Source organism: Artibeus jamaicensis, unplaced genomic scaffold (assembly GCF_021234435.1).
Source record: "Artibeus jamaicensis isolate MK-2021 breed Jamaican fruit bat unplaced genomic scaffold, CSHL_Jam_final scaffold_2172, whole genome shotgun sequence".
In the NCBI taxonomy this organism is placed as follows: domain Eukaryota; kingdom Metazoa; phylum Chordata; class Mammalia; order Chiroptera; family Phyllostomidae; genus Artibeus; species Artibeus jamaicensis.
The window spans coordinates 937,552-959,131 of record NW_026522031.1 but is presented as its reverse complement, the minus strand read 5'-3'; the positions used below and the strand labels follow the sequence as shown (position 1 = coordinate 959,131).

At 38.8% G+C, this 21,580-nt stretch overlaps 1 protein-coding gene across 3 annotated transcripts in view; it reads right to left on the bottom strand.

The window, feature by feature from the left end:
• Nucleotides 1-21,580, bottom strand: part of UBN2 (ubinuclein 2) — a 65,689-nt gene that overhangs the window by 35,339 nt on the left and 8,770 nt on the right. For 2 of the 3 annotated variants that reach the window (XM_037159248.2, XM_037159247.2), the window contains exons 3-6: nucleotides 12,278-12,379; nucleotides 7,743-7,880; nucleotides 6,967-7,070; nucleotides 4,854-5,343 (exon numbers count right to left, since the gene is read on the bottom strand). In XM_037159248.2, the coding sequence (XP_037015143.2) occupies nucleotides 4,854-5,343; nucleotides 6,967-7,070; nucleotides 7,743-7,880; nucleotides 12,278-12,379 (834 nt within the window). The remainder of the gene's footprint in view (nucleotides 1-4,853; nucleotides 5,344-6,966; nucleotides 7,071-7,742; nucleotides 7,881-12,277; nucleotides 12,380-21,580) is intronic. The other variant, XM_037159249.2, reaches the window with a different exon arrangement.

Genomic DNA, 21,580 nt, shown 5'->3' with positions numbered 1-21,580 from the left:
AACAACAAAAAACAATTCATAATGGCAATAAGTACATGCCTCTCAATAATTACTTTAAATGTAAATGGACTAAATGCTATGATCAAAGGACACTGGGTAAGCCCTGGCTGCTGTGGTTCAGTGGCTTGAGTGCTGGCCTACAAACCAAACCAAAAGACACAGGGTAGCTGAATGAATAAAAAACAAGACCCATCTATATTCTGCTCACAAGACCCTCTCTTCAGATCAAAAGAACTACACAGACGATAAGTGAAGGAATAGAAAAAAATGTTGCATGCAAATAGAAACAAAAACAAAGCTGTGGTGCAATATTTACAAGTGACAAAATAGACATTAAAATGAGGATGGTAAAAAGAGACATGATAAATGGATCAATCCAAGAAGATATAACACCTACGTATACAAAGCAAATAGCAATGGGCATAAAGGGAGAGATAAACAGCAGTGCAGGATCAGTGGACTTTATACTCCTCTAACATCACTGGAAAGACCATAGAGACAGAAAATTAATAGAAAATAATGAGATTTGCCCTGGCTGGTGTAGCTCAGTGGATTGAGCACGGGCCTGTGAAGCAAAGGGTCACCGGTTCGATTCCCAGTCAGGGCACATGCCCGGTTGTAGGCCAGTTCCCAGCAGGGGACCCATGAGAGGCAACCACACACTGATGTTTCTCTCCCTCTCTTTCTCCTTCCCATCCCCTCTCTAAAAATAAATAAATATTTTTTAAAAAGAAAAGAAAATAATGACATTAAATGTTACATTACACCATATTGATTTAACAGACATCCCTAGAACATTTCCTCTAAAAACTGCAGGGCACACATTTTTTTCAAGTGCACATGGAATATTCTCCAAAAAATGGATTATATATTAAGCCACAAAACAGATCTCAATAAATTCAAGAAGAGTTAAATCGTATGGAACGTTTTTCTGACCACAACGGTATGAAACCAGAAGTCGATGAGAAGAAGAAAACTGCCGCCCGGGCGGTGTTGCCTCCGCTGGCCGGGCGCCGCCCGCACACTGCAAGGCACCGGGTCGGTTCCCAGTCAGGGCACACGCCTGGGCTGCGGGTTCAGTCAATGGGGTACATTCGATCAGGGCCCATAGGAGAGGCTACCAACTGATGCTTTTCTCTTTTTCTCTCTTTCCCTCTCTCTCGCTGATGCTTCTCCCTCTCTTTCTCAATCCCACCTCCACTCTCTCTAAAAAAAATCAAGAAGCATGTTCTCGGGTAAGGATTGTAAAAATCTGTTTGTTTTTTAAAAGAAAATTGGAAAAAACATAAACACATGGAGACTAAACAATCAACAGACTAAAGAGAAAATTCAAAAATAGTTTGAGATAAGTGAAAATGAAAACACAACTCCCCCAAATTTATGGGATGTAGCAAAAGCAGTTCTAAGATGGAATAAGCTATACAGGCCAACCTCAAGAAACAAGAAAGACCCCAAACAAACAGCTTAACTTTACACCTAAAGTAACTAGAAAAAGAACAAATAAAACCTGAACTAAGTAGAAAAAAAGAAATGATAAAGATTACAGCAGAAAGAAATGATTTAGAGACTTAACTGAAGAGGAAGGACATTTTCAAACTATTTGTACACAGCCTGCATTCTCTTAATACCAAAATCAGGTACTACAAGAACAAAAATCGCAGGTTAGTATCTTTGATGAACATAGATGTAAAATCTGTCAACAAAATACTAGCATACCAAATTCAATAATACATTAAAAATATTATACACAATAAGTGAGATATATGCAGTGGAACCTCTGTTCTGCAACTTAATTTGTTCCAGAAGGCTGTTTGATTTCCAGTTGTTCGAGACGGGAAATGTTCAAGAACCATGGTTTTGTTCAACAACCAAGACATTTTTCTTGTGAACAACTTGGGTGAGAACAGAATTGTTTGAGCAGGGATGCATTTGAGAACCGAGGTTTGCATGTACCAGAGATGCAAGGATGGTTCAACATCCACAAACATGTTATCATGATGCACCATATCAACAAAACCAAGGCTAAAAATCACACAATCAACTCAATAGATGCGAAAAAAGCATCTGACAAAGTTCAACATCCAATTACAATAAAAATCCTCAAAAAGTAAGTATAGAGGGAACTTACTGCATCATAAGTTATATATAACAAACCCACAGCTAACAACTTACTCAATGGTGAAAAGCTGAAAGCTTTTTCTCTGAAATCAGGAGCAAGACAAGGATGCCTGCCCACTCTCACCACTATTATTCAATACAGTACTGGAAGTCCTAGCCCCAGCAATCAGACAAGAGAAAGAAATATAAAGTATCCAAACTATAAAGATAGCACTAAAACTGTCACTATGTGCAGATGATATAATACTATATATAGAAAACCCTAAAGATTCCACCAAAAACTTATTAGAATAAATTAATTCAGTGAAGTAGCAGGATACAAAATTAATATACAAAAACCTGTTGCATTCCTATACACTAATAATGAATGACCAAAAGGAGAAATTCAGAAAACAATCCCACTCACCACTGCATCAAAAACAATCAATTAAGAGTAAGTTTAATGAAGCAAGTAAAAGACCCATACTCTGAAAACTACACCATACTGGAGAAAGAAATTAAAGAGGACCAAAATAAATGAAAGGATATATTATGCTCCTGAATTGGAAGGATTAATACCATTAAAATGTACATACTAGCCCTGACTGGAGTGGCTCGGTAGATTAAGTGCTGGCCTAAGAACCAATGGGTGGCTGGTTCGATTCCCAGTCAGGGCACATGCCTGGCTTGCAAGCCAGTTCGGGGGGGGGGGGGCAGGTAAGAGACAACCACACGCTGATGTTTCTCTTCCTCTCTTTCTCCCTTCCTTCCTCTCTCTAAAAATAAATAAAATCTTTTTAAAAAAGTCCACACCGGTCAAAGCAATTTACAGATTCCATGCAATCCCTGTCAAAATACCAATGATATTTTTCTCAGAACTAGGAAAAATAATCCTAAAATTTATATGGAACCACAGAAGACCATGAATAACCAAAAGAAACAAGAAGCACAATGCTGGAGGTAACACATTCCCAGATTTCAAACGATATTACAAAAGCTATATCATAAGCAAACGGTATGGTATTACCACAAAAAACAGATACAAAAATCAATGGAACAGACAACAAAACCTAAAGATAAACTCTCACTTACATGGTCAATTAATCTAGGACAAAAGAGGCAAGAATATGCAGTGGAGAAACAACAGTCCTTCAACAAGTGGTGCTGGGAAAACTCAGATATGTGCAAAAAAGGGAAAAGAAACTGGACCACTCCCCGACATCATATAAAAAAATAAACTCAAAATGGATTAAAGATTTAAGTGTAAGAACTGAAACCATAAAATTCCTAGGGAAAAAATTCACCTGGTATGTATTTATTGATTTTAGAGAAGAGGAAAGGAGAAAGGGAGAGAGAGAAAAACATCGATGTGAGAGACACTGATCGCTTCCCTCACATACACACTCCAACCGGGGATCAAACCTGCAACCTAGCTACGTGCCCTAACTGGGAATCAAACCCACAACCTTTTGGTGTCCAGGACGCCTCTCCAACTGAGCCAACTAGCCAGGGCTAACATCTTTTTGGCTATGTCCTCTTGAGCAAGGGAAACAAAAGAACAAAGAAACAAGAGGGCCTGCATCAAACTAAGCTGCACAATGAAGGGTACCATCAACAAAACGAAAAGACAACCTACTATATGGCAGAATATACTCGCAAATGATGTATCCCACATGCAATACGTATAACCCATTCATACAACTCAATACCAAAAAAAGAAACAATCTGATCAGAAACTGGGCAGAGGACATGAATAGGCAGTTCTCCAGGGAAGGTACACAGAAGGCCAACAGACACATGTAAAGATGCGCAGCATCACTAATCTTCAGGGAAGTGCAAATCAAAACCACAGCGAGACACCCGCACACCAGTCTGAATGGCTATTGTCAAAATGTCAACAAACAACATGGATTGCACGCTGAGATAAGGAAACCCTTGGGCACTGCTGGCGGGAGTATAACCCGGTGCAATCCCTACGTAAAAGAGTACGAAGGTTCCTCAAAAAACTAAAAATAGAACTACTGTACCACCCACAATTCCACTTCTGGATATTTATCTAAAGAAATGGAAAACACTAATTTAAAGACATAAATGCATCCTTACGTTCATCCCAGCACTATTTACAATCCCTAAAATACAAAAGCAACCTCGGTGTCTATGGAAAAGATAAAAGAGATGAGGTGTGTATATATACAGGAATATTACTGAGCAATAAAAAAGAATAAAATCTTGGCATTTGCAACAAAATGGATGGGACTAGAGAGAATTATGCTAAGTGAAGAAAATGAGAGAGTCAAATACTATATGATTTCACGCATATGAAGAATCTTTTAAAAAAAGTAAAACAAGTGAACGAACAAAACAAAAAGAGTCAGAAATAGATATTAAACTGAGGGTTGTCAGCAGGGAGGGAGGCGGGGGAACAGGTGAAGGGGAACAGAATCAATTTATACCACAACTTGCACAGTGATGGATGATGACTAGACTTGGTTTAGTGTGGTAATCATGTTGTAAGGCATATAAATGTTGGATCATTATATTGTAGACCTGAAACTAACATATTCAATAATACTGTATACTTTAACTGTAATAAATAAGTAAAACCAAAGTCCTATGCGCATACCCAAAGACTAAAAGGAAATTAAGTTTGTTGTTTACACGGGTATTGGGATAGTTGGTTATTATTTTTGCCTTAAAAATACATTTATCGTTATATTTGTGTAGCAAAGAAAGAAAACAAGAGTGACTCCACTTACTACACGGAGGTCTTCAATACGTTTCTCGAGAAGGACGGGCAAACCCTCTGGGAGTGTAGGTACCACCCTGGGCATAACCTGAGAGGCACAGGTTGGCTGGGTGGTGTTTCCATTCTCTCCCCCTGACTCAGAAAGGGGGCTACCGTCAGAAGTAGCATCCAGTAATCTGTCAAAGTCGATATCATCTAGAATCTTTAGGGCACTTTCCGCTTCCTGAAACAGTTCATGTTCATTTGTGCTAACAAAAATGGGGAGGTCCGGATCAGCATTGTTCATGTTTAAGTCTGAGACGTCATTTCCCAGCGCTACAGCGGCGGAGGGGGGCTTGTTCAGAGAGGTGGTCAGTAAGTTCCCTGGGACTTTGGGGTTAGAGTCCTTCTCTAGTGCTTCCTTCTCCTTTTGAAATTTTCGTATCATGGCAGCTAGAGAAAGAGAATCTTTATACCGTTTCTTCTTTTTTTCAGACTTGTGTGAATTGAGAGCCACAACTCTGTAAAGAAAAAAGGAATCGGTTAGGCTATGTTAATTAGGTTATGTTAAATCAGTTAATGATTTAAACATTAAAGCCTCATGTAAATAAAAAAGGCTGAGATTATCACTTGACATGTAGAAGAGGAAGTTTCTTATTAAATTATACTTTTACAATAGCATCTTCATCTTTTGGATTGTTGCTTATGAAAGACAGGTAAAAGGACACCTGAGTGAGAAAAATGAATAAAGTCAACAGGGAAACGAACTGAATGTCGCTCAGGTGTACTGAAGTATACTACATACTGGGTTTCACTTACTACTCTTAGAATGTTCACATTCTTTAGCACATCTGCAAAGCACTGACCAGAAGAATTAACCAAGTAAAAAAAATGTACTTTTACCGAGAACAGAGCTGCCTTACAACCAGAGAAGCCCACATAGTACACCTTCAAACAGGTGTCTCGTGCTATAAACTGCCAAAAATACAGAAGTACATAATCCTCTTTATCAATCTGTGAGGTTCACTCATCACCACGTTGTCCATCTAGACCCTACTGAACCTGCTACTACCTGCTGATCATTTTTCACTTTCCAGGAGCAGCTGTGTGAGGCCATCAGCTAGCTAAGAAATCTCTTCTGAATTCTACAGCTGACGTGCTCCTGCGTGCACTTCAGTACCCTGGAGGCAGGCCCACGTTTCATCTACTGTTACACTTTACATCCGTAACCAGAACAGTGCTGGTGCACAACAGGTACTTAGGAAAGCATCTGCTGAATGAACGGGATACAAACTTGAGAAAATGATCAATTCAATGAAAGCAGTGTATATAGTTTTTATTTCCAAAGAAGCTTACTTATAAAATAATGAATATTTCCAACAACCATTATATACATGTTTCGTCTTAACAATTTCTTAATGACTCAGGTGTCACTATCATCTCATACTCACGAGGGATAAATACCTCCCCAGAAGTTTCTGGACACTGACAGCCCGAAATGCAGACGCACCTCCCCTGCTAAGGACAGGAGCAACACCCAGCTTCTCACCAGTTTCCGTACCATACATAGTTCTTTTAAAAAGCCACACAGATGTAGGGGCAATCGGTATGACTACGTGGTACAAACATCTTATTCTGATGACTGATGAAGGTTTTTCAGAAGTTCTACTTGGTATTCAGAGGCAACATCAGTAGCTAAAGTCACAGGTGATAAGGAGAGCTATATAAAATAAATGACTTTTTAAATATTAAAATAACCATAAGTTGTTTGACACAGACTAGTGCCAATCCTCAATCCCCAGGCATCTAAGTTTAGTTTTAGTGCAAAAAGATTAAAATAATTTGTTCTGTGCTTATCCCATCTTTTCAAACTGGTTCTTATTGGTAAAAAGTTGTAATAAGCAAAGTACTTAATCAACCAATTTCTAAACCTGATCTAATACACAGTGAGAGTCTCTAAGATGATAAAACCTTCTAATTACTAATTAATATTATTAAAATATAAGTTAATAGGTCATTGATATTTATAAATATTCTATTAAATTAGACCCTGCTAAGCTACATTACTTAATAATAAAGATATCTTTCTAAAAAGAGAGCTAGCCACTCCATGGCACTAGTTCTTTTATGTTGAATTCACATACCCCAGTTGTTTGGGTACTTTTTTCCTTGGCTTCTTCTCCTTTTCCCCTTCCTCTTTCCGCTTCCGCTTCTTGATCTCAATATCATCTTCTTTTATTTTGGGAATCTGCAAAATGATAAAATGAATGCATCACTTATCAAAGTCTCAATGCTCTTCTCTGATGCTGGCACGTCCAGCATCCGGGGCAGTGTTTTTCTCAAACTTCAGTCCGCATCAGAATTGCTTGTTAAAAATGCAAATTCTTGGGGGGTCCACGAACATTCCCATTCCTGGTCTGGATTCAGTTATATGGGGTACAGCCTTATAATCTGTATTTTTAAACAAACATTTTGGTGATTCTGGTACAAGTATGTCTTTGAACCACACTTCAAAGAACACTTCTCTAGGACACTCTCTCCATTACCCAAATACAATGTATATATTCTATAGAATTTGTTTTACGAATTACATCTTAGGAGAAGTAATGGCTACTAAAAGTCACTTCTATACCAAATCTTAACATGTCCTAGAAATTTAACTGCATGCCGGAAACAGAAGATTGTTAGACCCCATATGGAGCAAGAAATTTTAAAACTTGAATTCTACTTTGATGTAAATATCACGTCCCTTTAACTACACACTTTCACTTTAAAGCGTGTAATTAACTACACATCCAGTAAACAATGGTTAGCACCCTTCTTTTCCTCATATTCACAGCATAAAGCACAAGAAAAATTCAAAAAGCGTCTCCTATTGACCGAGTGCTCTCATTACTGCTGCAGTTTTGGATCAACTCACTTTGGGCGGTTTGTGCTTTTGGTTGTCTGTAGTATCATCTTCTTCAGTATCTGAAGCTTGGCGAAACTGGAGAGTGCCCGTGTTGATGTAAAAGCCTCCATACTTTGTTGTTAGAGAAGCAGGAACTAATTCATCATACTAGATTAAAGAAAAAGTTTCAGATACATTTTATTATCTTTAATTCTATAAATATGTCAAAGAAACTCAATCACCATGTCAGCATCTTCCTCAAATCCTAACTGCAAAACTGACAGCAATTGAGGATGTTTGTGAAATAAGTTTGGAAAAAGTTAATTCTGGAATAAAAATGAGTTCTAACCATTCAGTACTTATTAGAAAGGCACTTTTAGAATAATAGAATAAATTCGCATTCAAATTTTTCTCTGCTGAGAAAAATTTAAGGACCACTGCTACTATTCTTAACGGCAATGATTCTGATGAGAAATTGAAACAAGTTAAAACAGATGACTAAAAGTCCAGACAGATAACATATTTCATTTCCTATCAGTATATAATTTTATTCACAAGATTATAAAAAATTAACAAAGGTAAAAAGAAATCCCTCTGTGACATAAGATGTTTCAGAAAAAAAATAACAAAGTTATTTATTTTGTTTTAGCCCTAACTTTTAAGTGGAGAAAATTTTTTAAGCATTTAGAAGGAAAACAGCATGTACGTGTTTTGCAGGCGAGCAGGCAGAGCAGAAAGAGAACTGCCCCCTTCAGCAAACAGAGTGGGGCGGAGCGCACCAGGCACTGCGCTCGGAGCGAGAGGCTCCAATTGCCCAAATCTGACTGAAGGTCTGAAGGGAATATCCTTACAGCTGATGTCCTCTGAGCCTGGATTTTCAAGTTCATCCTTATCTCTCTTGATGCAGATGGACAAAATGCAACCATTGAATGAAGGTCAACCTTAACCAAATGAAGGTTTTGATAGTAGGAGAGCAAAAGGGAACTACTTATCTAACAGAAACAATGTATCTGCTACCCGTTTCCTCTTAGGAAGCGCTCTACTTAAGGGTTCTTCATATTATATATAACTAGTCTTTAAGAAAGTCAATTTTTCTTCTTTAATCACCACCCGAAGACATGCTCATTGATTTGAGAGAGAGAGAGAGAGAGAGAGGAACAAAGAGAGGGCAACAGTGATGGGAGAAACGCCCACTGGCCACCTCCCGTGTTGCCCCACCCGGGAATCCAACCCACAGCTTGCCAGCATATGGGAGGATGCTCCAACCGACTGAGCCACCCAGCCAGGGCAGAAAGTCAGATCTTTAAAGAAAATTCTTTGCTGTGGGTAAGAAATATACATAACTTACTAGTTACTGTAAGAATATTAAGGCTAAGTATTGCACAAAAGTTGTGATTTTAACTTTTAAGTGATATGGAAATGGAAATAAGAAAAGAATGTCTGTTTAATCACACACAATCAGTAAGAAATGAAGTGAGAAAAGGAAACGAAAAAAAGGGCATGAACTCCTTTCTGGCTGCTCCACTTCATGGGCTGCTATGAAAATCTAGAGGTAAAATCTTCAGAAGGGTCCAGTTCTACCTACAAGTAAAGGAGTGATAGGAAAAGTAAAGGATTAAAAGTGAAAAGACTCTTATTGCATTATTTTGAAAATGTTTAATTCTGATAGGATAACACCCCTGTACTTTTTGCTTCCATATACTTGTTCACGGCTTTAACATGTTCAATGTTTCCCCATTAACATTACTTCACTTGGTCTTCCCGGCACTCTTGGGAGGCAACGAAGGCAAATATTTTCCCATTTTGTAAGTGAAAACCAGATTCAGAGAGGTCCAGAATCTTGCCAGAGTGATTTTACTGGTTCACGGCAGCGTCCTGGCTGACTCCCCCGCCATCCACCATGCCAAGCAGTTTCTCACGCGGGAGCACCCTCATCACCAGGTCATCGGGAAGTGTGGACGTGCTCAACGAGTGTCTTTTGCAGTGTTCTGCTGAGCTTTCCCTACCAGAGCACTCTTCAGAAGAACAAGCTATGCTAATTTAATTATCCTTTCAGGTAGGATGTGTTAAGAGGCAATAGAGCACCGAACTTGAGAATTAGAAGGCTTGGATTTAGTTAGATCCTTTGCCAACGGCTAGCTACTGTGACCCAGAGCGAATTACTTAGCATGAGTATTCTGGGACTGTAAAACAGGGGAAAGTTCTAGTGAAATTTAAGAGACAACCTAAGTAAGAGTGTTACTCGTCCCTGGTATAATGTTATTTATTAATAATAAAGAATACCTTCAGTCTTTTAAAAATTTGGCAGTATCTAAGTGTGGGACTAAAAGTAATCTTGAAAATCATTTATTTTCAAGTATTTATAGCAGTAAATAGTACAAGATTCTGAAAATTAATCATAACCAAATTATTCTCACTCTCTACCAAATAATGTAATAGTAAAAGCTTATTGGCAATATAATCAAGAAAAGAACAGAGATAATTGGTTGGATAATTGTTTTTATATCTGAAGTATCTCATAAAAAGACCCAAACAATCTGTTAAAGACGATACACCATTATTTTGCAAGTTAATAAACCACCTGAATTTTAAGTCCAATTTCCTGTCATTAAACAGTGATATACCTTGTCCTATAACGTAACTGTGTAACTTTTATACAACTTACACCTACAAAATTTATCCTTATTTATTAAAGCAGTGACTCAAATTTCCTGTACCACAACGCAGGTGGAAAACACATTACACACCAAACCCAGTGCACACGCACACACGCGTGCACACGACAGAAACCACGGAACCCGGCGGAGGTTCTCTGTGACGGCCCCTGTTCGACTCGACTTCACCTTCTTTAAAAATGCCGGCCGCTCTCTACATTGATATGTAATCCAATTATGGCCTGCAAAAGTTACTTTGAGAAACAGTTTTTTTGAAAACTCTGTATACGACAAAAGAAGATATTTAAAATGCTACTTATGAAAAACAAAACCATGGAGACAGTAAAAGGGTTAGTGGTTGCCAGGACCTGGGGAGGGACAAACAGGGCGGTGACACTGTTCTGTGGGTGCTACTGTGGTGGGTACATGTCATTGCATGTTTACGAAAACCCACGGAGTGTGCAACCCCAAGTGTGAACGCTACAGTAAACTACGGACCTTGGCAGGTGACGTGTCCCTGTAGGCTCCTCAACTGTAACTAATGCACCACCCTGGTGGGGGAATGTTGATAGCGGGGCGGGCCGTGCATGCATAAGGACAGAAAATAAACCTTCTGCTCAATTTTGCTGTGAACCTAAAACTGCTCTTAAATTAAGTTTATTAATTTAAAAAATGTTGTGTATGTAGGTCTCAGTACATGAAATGTCCATTTCTGTATGGCTAAGTTCCCTCTGGAGTTATTTAGAATTCAAAACCTACTTTACGTATAATGTTAACTTTAATATTAATGTTTTATGCTTTTCGGCATGTCATTATCTTCTTTCAGCCTCAGAGTAATCCTGCTGGGCAAGCCAATAGTAGCAGAGAACAGTGGGTGATGCTCAAAGACCTGCTCCTGGCCTGTAGTGCCCACACTCACTCACTGACAGCCTCCACTCTAAAGGCGCTGTCAGTATTTTACTTCTACAGACCAGACTGCCTGGTCTGGTGAACCACTTCACATCGGGACACCAAAGTAACTCAGAAGCGTGGCAGGGTATCCAGCACGCCTCCTGCTCGAAGTCCTCCCTATCATATGCTTTGTCGTCTTCTATGCAACGGAACATAATAGTAACAGGAAAGAGACAAATTAATGTGCGGGGAGCATAATAATCACCTTAGTGTCGCTGTCCCTACATCCTACGTAATCACTGCACTCGGAAGAGAAGGACGTGACCTCAGCATTTAGACTATGCTGGCAGATTGAGAAGACCGTAAGGACCTAACCTACAGAAACACGGCATGCCCTCCGTTTGCTGTGTGATCAGTGGATGGCCACAGTCTGTAAATTCTACTCTATCTCACTTTCCTTTCCCTTCAGTTCCTCTTCCTTTTATAAGAGAAAGAGGATTCCAGGGGGAAAGCCATAGGGCTTGATCAAAACAGGCTGGTGATAAAGGCTAGGGTTGAATTACCACCACTGTAGTTAAGTCTTGGCATCAATATAAAAAAATTAAGCACATTTTAAAGATGTCTGCCAGATTAACTTTAACCCAGCAGCTCCAATCTTCAAGATCACGATTCTTATATGAAAGTCATTTCAAAATACACCTGGCCCAAGTTTGGGAATATCAATAAAAATTCAAAATGTAAATACCTTTTGAATCAGTAAATTCCACTGCCAAAAATTCACCCTATACATATATTTGCACTCTGCAATTATCCTACAGTTACTCAGTACACACAGATAAGCATACACAGGTGCTCAATTATTTGTAAGCACATAAAACTGGAAACAATTTAGATTACATCGATAGGAGGTTAGTTGGTAAAAACATTCAATGAACTATTTTACTTACTTTACTCTACCCTTGACTTCTACTATCCCACACAAACAAAGAATTACTGCTATATTAAAGATACATTACTCACAGCCTCTGAGTTATCAATAAATGGATCTGTCTCATCATAGCCAAAGCCTATATCAATTAAATCTTGTAGCCGATCCTTCCGGTGTTTACGGGGTTTCCCACCCTGCAAAGAACAAATACGTTAGACTGATTCAGTACCCATGCTATTTCCATAAAGTTAAAATATACCTACTGCAAGAATCCCAAGTAATTTCTGTTCATGAAGTAATTTCTGTACAACCTCCAGGAGGCTGAACTTAAGTCCCTGACACCTTAAATGTAAGTCGTGCTCAAGGACTTGCCCCCAAAGAGCACAGTAGAAAAAAGAGGAGCCAAAGTAACCTTACAGTTAATAACCTGGCCAACATTACTTCTGCCAGGTGATCAAGGTCAACATCAGTGGTGACAAGTCATGTTGATAGTATATACCCTCGATACCTTGCGATAAAAATGGCACTTTACCTTTGTGCTTTTCCTCTCAAATGCCTACAATCCCAGTTAGGTTAACAATGAGAAAAACATCATGACAAACTCAACCACGAGGAAAACGTCAGACACACCAATTTATGAGAGGTTCTATAAATAACTGACCAGTATTCCTCACAGCTGTCAAGACTGTCAAAAACAAGGAAAATATGAAAAACTGTCACAGTCTGGATCAGACGACTAAGTGTGACGTTGTACCATGGATGGTATGCAGGAACTATAAAAGAGCATTAGGAGAAAACTAGTAAAATTTTAAGAAAGCATCAAGTTTAATGAATATTAATGTACCAAAGTCAGTTTGTCAGATGTAACAAATGTACTACACAAACGCAAGATGTCCTAAGGGAGAGTGGGTGAAGACCATACCGGAACTCTATTATCTTTGCTACTTTCCCATTAACCCAAACTATTATCATGTTTTAAATGTTATAGAATTATACACATAAACATACAAGAAAATGGAAAATGAGTGCATGTAAACACCAATATCTAAGTAAGGTCTGTAGTTGTTAGCTCTTTTGTGCCAAGGTCAATTTTCTAGTTTTGATAACTGTATTTACATAAAAGATACTACCACTGGGAAAAACCAAGTGAGAATCAGAAGTCAAAGGGAGGAAAGAGCTATTTCTAGGAGAGGGATTATTTTATTGAAAAAGTCACATACAAGCAGTCAAATACATGAGAAGCTGTTTCACCCCCAAAAGAGAAAAGAAAAAGCTCTAGGAGCAATATAAAAACCCAGAGACAAAAACTAATGAAAAGGACTAGTTCTGTCACACATTAAATGTCTTTAAAGTTATATGAGTTTAAAGTTAAAGTTATATGAGATATGGCAGGAATTTAAGAATAAACATAAATACGGTAACATTAAGAAATTGAATCTAGTATACAAGAATTTAACATGAAAAAGATAGCATTACAACTCGACGGAGCACAATTAATAAATCAAATTAATGGAATGAAGGTACCAATTTCACCTATCAAATCACAAGTTTTGAAAATTCTGACAAAATGGAGAAGAGACAGGATTGCTCCAACTGCTGCTGTGAGTATACCAGTAAAAACTCTTCTGGGGCCCTGGCTGGTGTGGCTCAGTGGACTGGGTGCCGGCCCAAGAACCAAAGGGTTGCCAGTTCGATTCCCAGTCAGGGCACATGCCTGGGTTGTGGGCAAGGTACCCAGTTGGGGGCTTGTGAGAAGCAACCATGTATCTCTCACAGACTGATGTTTCTCTTCCTCCTTTCCCCTCTTTATAAAAAAGTAAATACATAAAATCTTTTTAAAAATGGGACATTAAAAAACTTTTGGATAGCATCTGAAAACATCTGCCAAGAAATTTTGCTACATTCTCACATTTTCTTCGTTTGCCTCTTCCACGTTTCCTAAATGTTCTGTGAGGTATTAATGTCATAATGAACACATACTAATTTTTAGAGCCATATTTAATATGATAATTATACAGCTTATTTTGAATCAATGTTTACATGCAAAAGTAAGTTAACTTATGCTATAGAAAGCAACACAATATGGGAGTAAAAGACAGAAAACTGTACTTGAACAATAAATTTAAAAAGCATTTTTAAAAAAGAAAGCAACGCATTAAATATCAGAAGGAATTTAAGTGCAAAGTCTTATCCCCGAGCAATTTAAAACAACACAATCTACTTAAGAAATTTACTGAGAACCTATCAAGTATCAGCCTTCACGGATTTTATAGTATTGTGGAGAAGAGAAAAAAATTTAAAATAATTACAACTGTGATAAATGGAAGAAAGAAAAATGTAAGTGGTGCTGAAACTTTTTAAACAGAGGACCTAATCAGGGCTTTCCTGAAGTATTTGTGTTCAGACAAGGGCAAGTGGAAGTAACCACCCACAGGGACCCAAAAGGGTCAGAACGGAAAAACAACCTGTTAAGATTAGTGCTTAAGAAAATCACTCTGGCGACAGTGGTGGGGAATGCACACAGTTGGGGAGAGACCAGTTATGAAGGAAACACGTGCAGCAGATATTTACAGGAAAGTCACAAGTTACAGTTACCATTCACTGAATGCTAGCTTTGCATCGCCACCTATACAACGACCCATTATTTCACATTTCACGAACGGAGAAAAACTAAAGCTTGGAACAATTAACTTGTCTAGGCTCACACAGAAAGTAACAGGGCCGATCTTCAAGCTCAGGACTGTCTGACTCCAAGTACCATCCAAGTTCTATCAGAGGAGGTGTGGAGCCTCCGGGTCATTTTTCCCCTCGCAGACCCCTGCTACTCAATACCCAACCTGCGAGCTGTCCCCACTGCCACTTGTCTACAGATTAACTTCTGCTTCACATTCTCATGTTCTTCATTCTATTTACCTGCCTTAAAACTGTATTATTCACTAAAATTTACAAAGTTGATGATAAAAATAAAGGCTGCTGACACCAAGTGTTAACAAGAAAGGGAAGGAACTGAAACTATCCTACACGGATGGTACAAAATGATAAAGCCACTTTGAGTCTGTTTCTGTTTTGTTAGTTCATTTATTCTGTTCATTAGATTCCACATATAAGTGAAATGACAAGGTATTTGTCTCTCTCTGCCTGACTTGTCTCATTTAGCATAATACACTCTAGGTCCATACACGTTGTCCCAATTACTAAGATTTCATTCTTTTTTTATGGTCAAGTAATACTCCACTGCATGTGTGTATCCAAAGCACCTTCATTCACAGCAGCCACAAACTGAAGACAAGCCGATGCCCATTTGTCACACTGCAATAACAAAGAGAAAGGAACTACTGATATATGCAACACATGGATGAATTTCAAAAGCATTATGCTAAGTGAAAGAAGCCAGACACAAAAGACTGTAAGAATCCACGTATAGGAAACTCTAGAAAAGGCAAAAAAAAAAAAAATCCACAAAACCTATAATGACAGGAGATCAGAAGTTGCCAGAGGTCAGGGCTGACAGGAGCAGTTTATCTGCAGAGAAACAAAAGGAAACTTTCTAGGGTGATGAAATTGCCCTATATCGTGATTATAGTAGTGGTTACAGGACTGTGGGCATTTGTCAAAACTTACCAAACTACACACTTAAAAAAAAAAAAAAGACTTTATTTATTTTTAAAGAGAGGGAAAGGGAAGGAGAGAAACATCAATGTGTGGCTGCCTCTCACCCACCCCCTACTAGGGATCTGGCCTGCAACCCAGGCATGTGCCCTGACTGGGAATCAAACCGGTGACCCTTTGGTTCATAGGCCAGCACTCAATCCACTAAGCCACACCAGTCGGGGCTCAAACTGCACACTTAAAATGGATGAACTGTATCTACTTTAATTATATTTCCATAATGCTGATTTTTAAAGCCTCCTGTGACCATTTCTACTTCAAAACTCGCCCTGTACAAACTTTTGTTCGTGTAGTTATTCACACCGACAGCTCTCCTTCCGTCCTGCCATGGCCGTCATGCTGGCTGCTGTTTTTCACTTAAATGTAATGAATGTCTTCATTAGCCTCTCCTCTGTCTCATTTATCCTCAATTTCTCCTACGTAGTATCACCTAATTAATGTCTAAAATGCCATTTCCTGTCATTCCTCTGCCCCCAATGCCTTGGAAGCATCCTGCCCATTCTGAGACAAACCCAAAACCCTTACTACAGCGTTAGTAAAACGCTTTCTCCGTGTGGACTCAAACTACCTTTCCAATGTTTTTCTTAGTTTTCCATCTTTGATCCCTTCAATCTATCTATTCACCCTGCCAAACACATGACTTATCTTTCTTCTTCCTTTCTCCCTCATTTAGAATAATCTCTTAATCCTCTGAATTCTTCCACCTTCACAACTCAGCCAAGTTTTAAATCTTTCCTCCTTGACGCTTTCTACTTAAAAATCAAAATGGTCTTTTTCTGCTGCCCTAACATATTTCTTTATCTAGGCACACCTAGCTGCCTATAAGATTTACCTAGGGAAAACTAAAAATATGGAATAGGTTCTGTTGTAACGGGCAGAATCAGACATATGCAGAAGTACAAGTGACTTGTGTATAATTACAGATTGAGGAACATTTACCGTATTTTGCCATGTATAATGTGCAATTTCTGCTCAAATTTTTGAAGAAAAAATAAGGATGTGTATTAAAAATGGGTATAATGATTACATATCACAGCCATAGTAATCCCATGTATAATGCACACAAAAACAGCAGATGCACATTATACACGGCAAAATACGTTAAGTTTTCAAGGTGACCAGCAGTCACCACAGGAAACTATAGCTGTTGTTAAAAGTTCTGAGTCCATAATCTAATATACACAGTACATTAAAAAAGTAAATGTGGCCCTGGCTGGTATAGCTCAGTGGACTGAGCACGGGCCTGTGAACCAAAAGATCGCAATTCGATTCCCAGTCAGGGCACATGTCTGGGTTGCAGGCCAGTTCCCAGCAGGGGACACATGAGAAGCAACCATACATTGATATTTCTCTCCCTCTCTCTTTCCCTTCCCTTCTAAGATAAATAAATTAAATTAAAAAATAAAAGAAACCAAGTATTCCCCCCAAAAAGTAAATGTGCATCTTTTCAATGATAGTAAACAAAGTTAAATTGCTTTACTTAATTATATTGTATTAATCTGATGAAAGTGCTTCTCAAAAAAGATCATACAAATTTAAGAGCTTTACCAGGCTCACATCAATTATAGTACCGTAACAATGATAAAGGTATGAACTGTATACACCATGACACATCCATTCAATGTTAACGGTCATTTTAAAACAACGTGGTCAAGGAACAGGACATATTATAGAAGGCAACATAAGCAGTTTACCGAATGTCATCTGAGTTCAGACTATTCACAGAAAAGGGGATATTAAAGTCCTCTAATCATCTGAAAGTGTTCAACCTAATTGTTAATACTGGTGCCTACATCAGAATAACAAGATACTGCTTTTTCAACTATCACACAACAGTGGGAACTCATTTATGAAACACACACACAAATTGCTCAAAGAATCATAACAAGCAGATAATAACTATGGTTATCACCAATGGACAAAGGATGTAACCAGAGACAGTGGGAAAGGCAAACTCAGGCTGAATACTCTAATTTGTTTCTGGTAACAGAGCTGTACTCCTGTATTACTTGGGCGATTACTCGGTGCTTACAAACTTTCAGTGCAAGAGCATGTATACGTAAGCAACACGTTATTAAAGGCTCTGAAAGGACAGGGATCTGACTATTAACAGTGGTTTTGCCTGGCCGGGGGCTTAGAGACAATTAGGGGATTTTTATTTTCTTCTCCTTTCTTACCTGTATTTACACATTCTTCACAGTGAACAAAATCTTTGACATTTGTGAGTGTTTACATACACAAAGGTCTACAGGACAAAAAACTCAAACTTGAATGATTGCCTCTGGGGGAAAACCAGTTAGCTGGGAGGCAGGCAGGCAGATGTGTTTTTCATCATATTACCTTTTGTATCTTTTCAATTTTTATTAAGTGCATGTATTACCCATTCAAGATATTTTATTTTCGTAGGTCCGGTCCACTGGGCGTTCAGCAGCATTCAGTTAGTGACTCCCATCCCACTGTGGGAAGAGGGCTCTGGACACACCCACGCCCACCGAGCGGCCTTCTCAGATGGCTCTCCAACAGCAGGGCTGTGCAGTCTTCGGTTTTGTATGGTAATGGCTTTCTGCCAAAGCACTTACTGTCAGGCACACCCAGTGACTTCCTTCGTCACAGAGGCCACCAGTTTTCTGGCCTCAGTTTACTTTTTCTCACCTCCGGCCTTACCTGGGACATTTCCCTGACCCTGCCTTCCGTCCCTCCCCTCCTATATTGTCCAACCTCAGTCCTCTAGTTCCCCAACCATGCAAAAAGTCAGTGACATGCAAATGGTATAAAGTGGAACCAAACTTCTGACAGTTGCCAAAAAGCACAAACCAGTTAATTCACAAGTATTAAAATTTCACCTTTAGGAACTCAAACTAGATTGGCAAAGGATTATTTTACAGTGTTTCCCTAGTAGGCTTATTCTGAAGTACTCTTTTTCAGCATCCTTAGCAAGAAATACTCCTTGCAGCAGAATTACAGCCTTGATAAAGTCTTTGGATCTCTGTGGTTGATGTTAAGTTTACACAGTAAGTACATCTTATAAAAGCATAAAATGTATTTTCCAAATTAAAAAAAAGAACTTGAATTTTTGCTACATCTAAAATCCTTTGCTACATCTAAAATCCAGAAACCCCTTTAAACCTATTCCCCTAGGACTATGACTCAGAAGAAAATTACTGAGTCATTAGTACCTGCTTAACTTGATATTCAGTGTTTCAAGCCAATGAAGTCTGGTCACACTATAAATGTTAAGCTGGAAAACATAAAATAAACAAGATACTCTTGGTACAGGACCACCTCTCGCCTCAGGGGCAGGAAGAAATCTAACTAATAACAAACACTCATTGATGACCTGTGGGAGACAGGGCAAGCAGGACACTAAGTGCTAAGACTCCAGTCTTATCATTGAGAAGAAAAGAGCCCCTGGTCACAAAGCTTCCCTACCTGTCCCAGTCCTGTCACACCTCACCTTTCTCCACCCTGGCTGATGTTCCTAACCCGCCGATAGGAAAGCGTAGAGATTTAAGTCAGAGGAAAGACAGCCAAGAGCTGATTTCACAGCACAGAAATAGTAAACCTAGATTTCCATAATCACCACTTATGGAGACAGGGCTCTCCCCTAAATACCCTAAAAACTGCTGATTCTCATTTGTTCCTAAGGGATTTAATGAAGGTGAAGAGTTATTCAGCTCAAAGAGGCCAAGGAATTCAAAGGGCATGTCATGGCAAGTGATTACGATCAGTAACTGCAATACAGAAACTATTATTCAAGTTGAGAATTCCTCCTTGCTTTAACAACCCCCATCAGTTTATTTCAAAATGTTATTTTATGTTTTTTCTGTATATGTAATATGATACTGTTGTTGGTCTATCGAAACGAAATACATGGTTACTTGTGCTTTATAAGTGGAATTTATTTTGTGGTGGTGGTAACAAGTTTGCCCAAACCACTACCAAGTTGATCCTTAGTGACCAGACACAACATTAAGGCCAAAACAGGAAAATGAGCCAAGGAGTTCCCCCAAAAGCTGTAACCTCTCAGCAAGTGTAGATGATCAACTAACAACATGAATAACTGACGGAATTCTTAGAACTCCCAGGAGGATGACATAAACGCTTTTTAACGTCCACTTGTGCTAGTCCCGTATTTGAGGACACTTTTTAAGCAGTCCATAATTAGCTTAAGTATAAAAATATAAATCCTTTCCACTCAATTAAGTAGTACTTACCATGAAGTCACTCATGGGAAATAATAAAGTCATTCTAAGATACTGCCATTCTTTAAAACCTATCTGGACAAAATCAGTTTAAAAAGCCACACTGAAAGAAAATAAAGACTTTTTCTGAATATACTTTGTTTTTGAGTAAAAACAATGTTAATTCCATTCGATCAACTGTTTTACTTATAAGACTGCTCAGAACTTAGTTTCATACCATCAAATACCATTATCCTTTCCTTTAAAATAAATATGAAGCGACCAGGCTCTGAGAGTCCAAAAATCACACTGAATTAAGTATCAAAGGTGGTATTCAAAGTCTACACTGTACAGTAAGTAGATTTTAAAGTCATAGTGTGATTTCATGAATGCTAAAAAATGCCTGGCACAACACATGTCTTCCTATTCAGCGGGTCATCCCGACTGAATCAGTTTTAACTGAGCCCCTGCCAGGTACAAGGTCATCCCGATTGAATCAGTTTTAACTGAGCCCCTGCCAGGTACAAAGTACCATGCTAAGTGCTTTCATTTATTACTGAATTTCTATCTAATTCTAGGATAGCATGATCTTTGACCCAGATGGCTGGGTTAACAGAGAAAAAAGAAAACCCTCTAAAATCTTACAACCATCTGACCTATAAGGCTTAGGGGAACAAATCTATACCCATCAAACCCAACCTCATTCCCTGTTCTAGAGTATGTATGACCTCAGAAAAAATACCCTCAACCTAGAAAACATCTAAAAACTAAATTGGAAATTAAGATATTTAGCCTAAATATTTGGAACCTTAAAGCTAGGAATAAGGGCCCTGGCTGGTGTGGCTCAGTGTACTGAGTGCTGGCCTACTAACCATAGGATCGCTGGTTCCATTCCCAATCAGGGCACATGCCTGGGTTGCGGGCCAGGTCCCCAGTAGGGGGTGCACTCGAGGCAACCTCACATTTATGTTCCTCTCCCTCTGGTCTCCCTCCCTTCCCTTCTATAAAATAAATAGATAAAAAATTTTTTTTAAAGAAAGCAATTATAAAAAAAATCTAAGAATAAGAAAAGGCAGGGAGCCTACTTAAACTGTATCCTGCTTTCCTCTTAATAGAGGAACAGCAAAGCCAAAACTTGGACTTAGGTATTTAATAGGATTTATATTTAACAACCAATTTAGTAAATGTTACGTCATAATGCCCCTTCCCCCCAAAAAATATCTAGCAGCTGATGTTGAATATACACTGTCGTATCACCGAAGGAGCAAGACAACAGGAAATAGGGCATAAGCAGTAAAAGTAGGACAAGAGGGAAAGAAAACCAGAGACCATTCAATACAGGGTGCTCCTACAGGTTTACATTCCCCGTGATTTCTGTTACCACTGCTTTTCAGCTACCAAATCTGCCTGAACCCTTCTACCCAGAGCAACCACTTCAGGAGAAAGGACACATCGTGTACTCTAGGCCACCCTTCCCTTCTCCCTCACGTGGCCACCTACTCCACTTCATGCGAGTCCTCTCCAGCACAAGCATCAGCTACACAT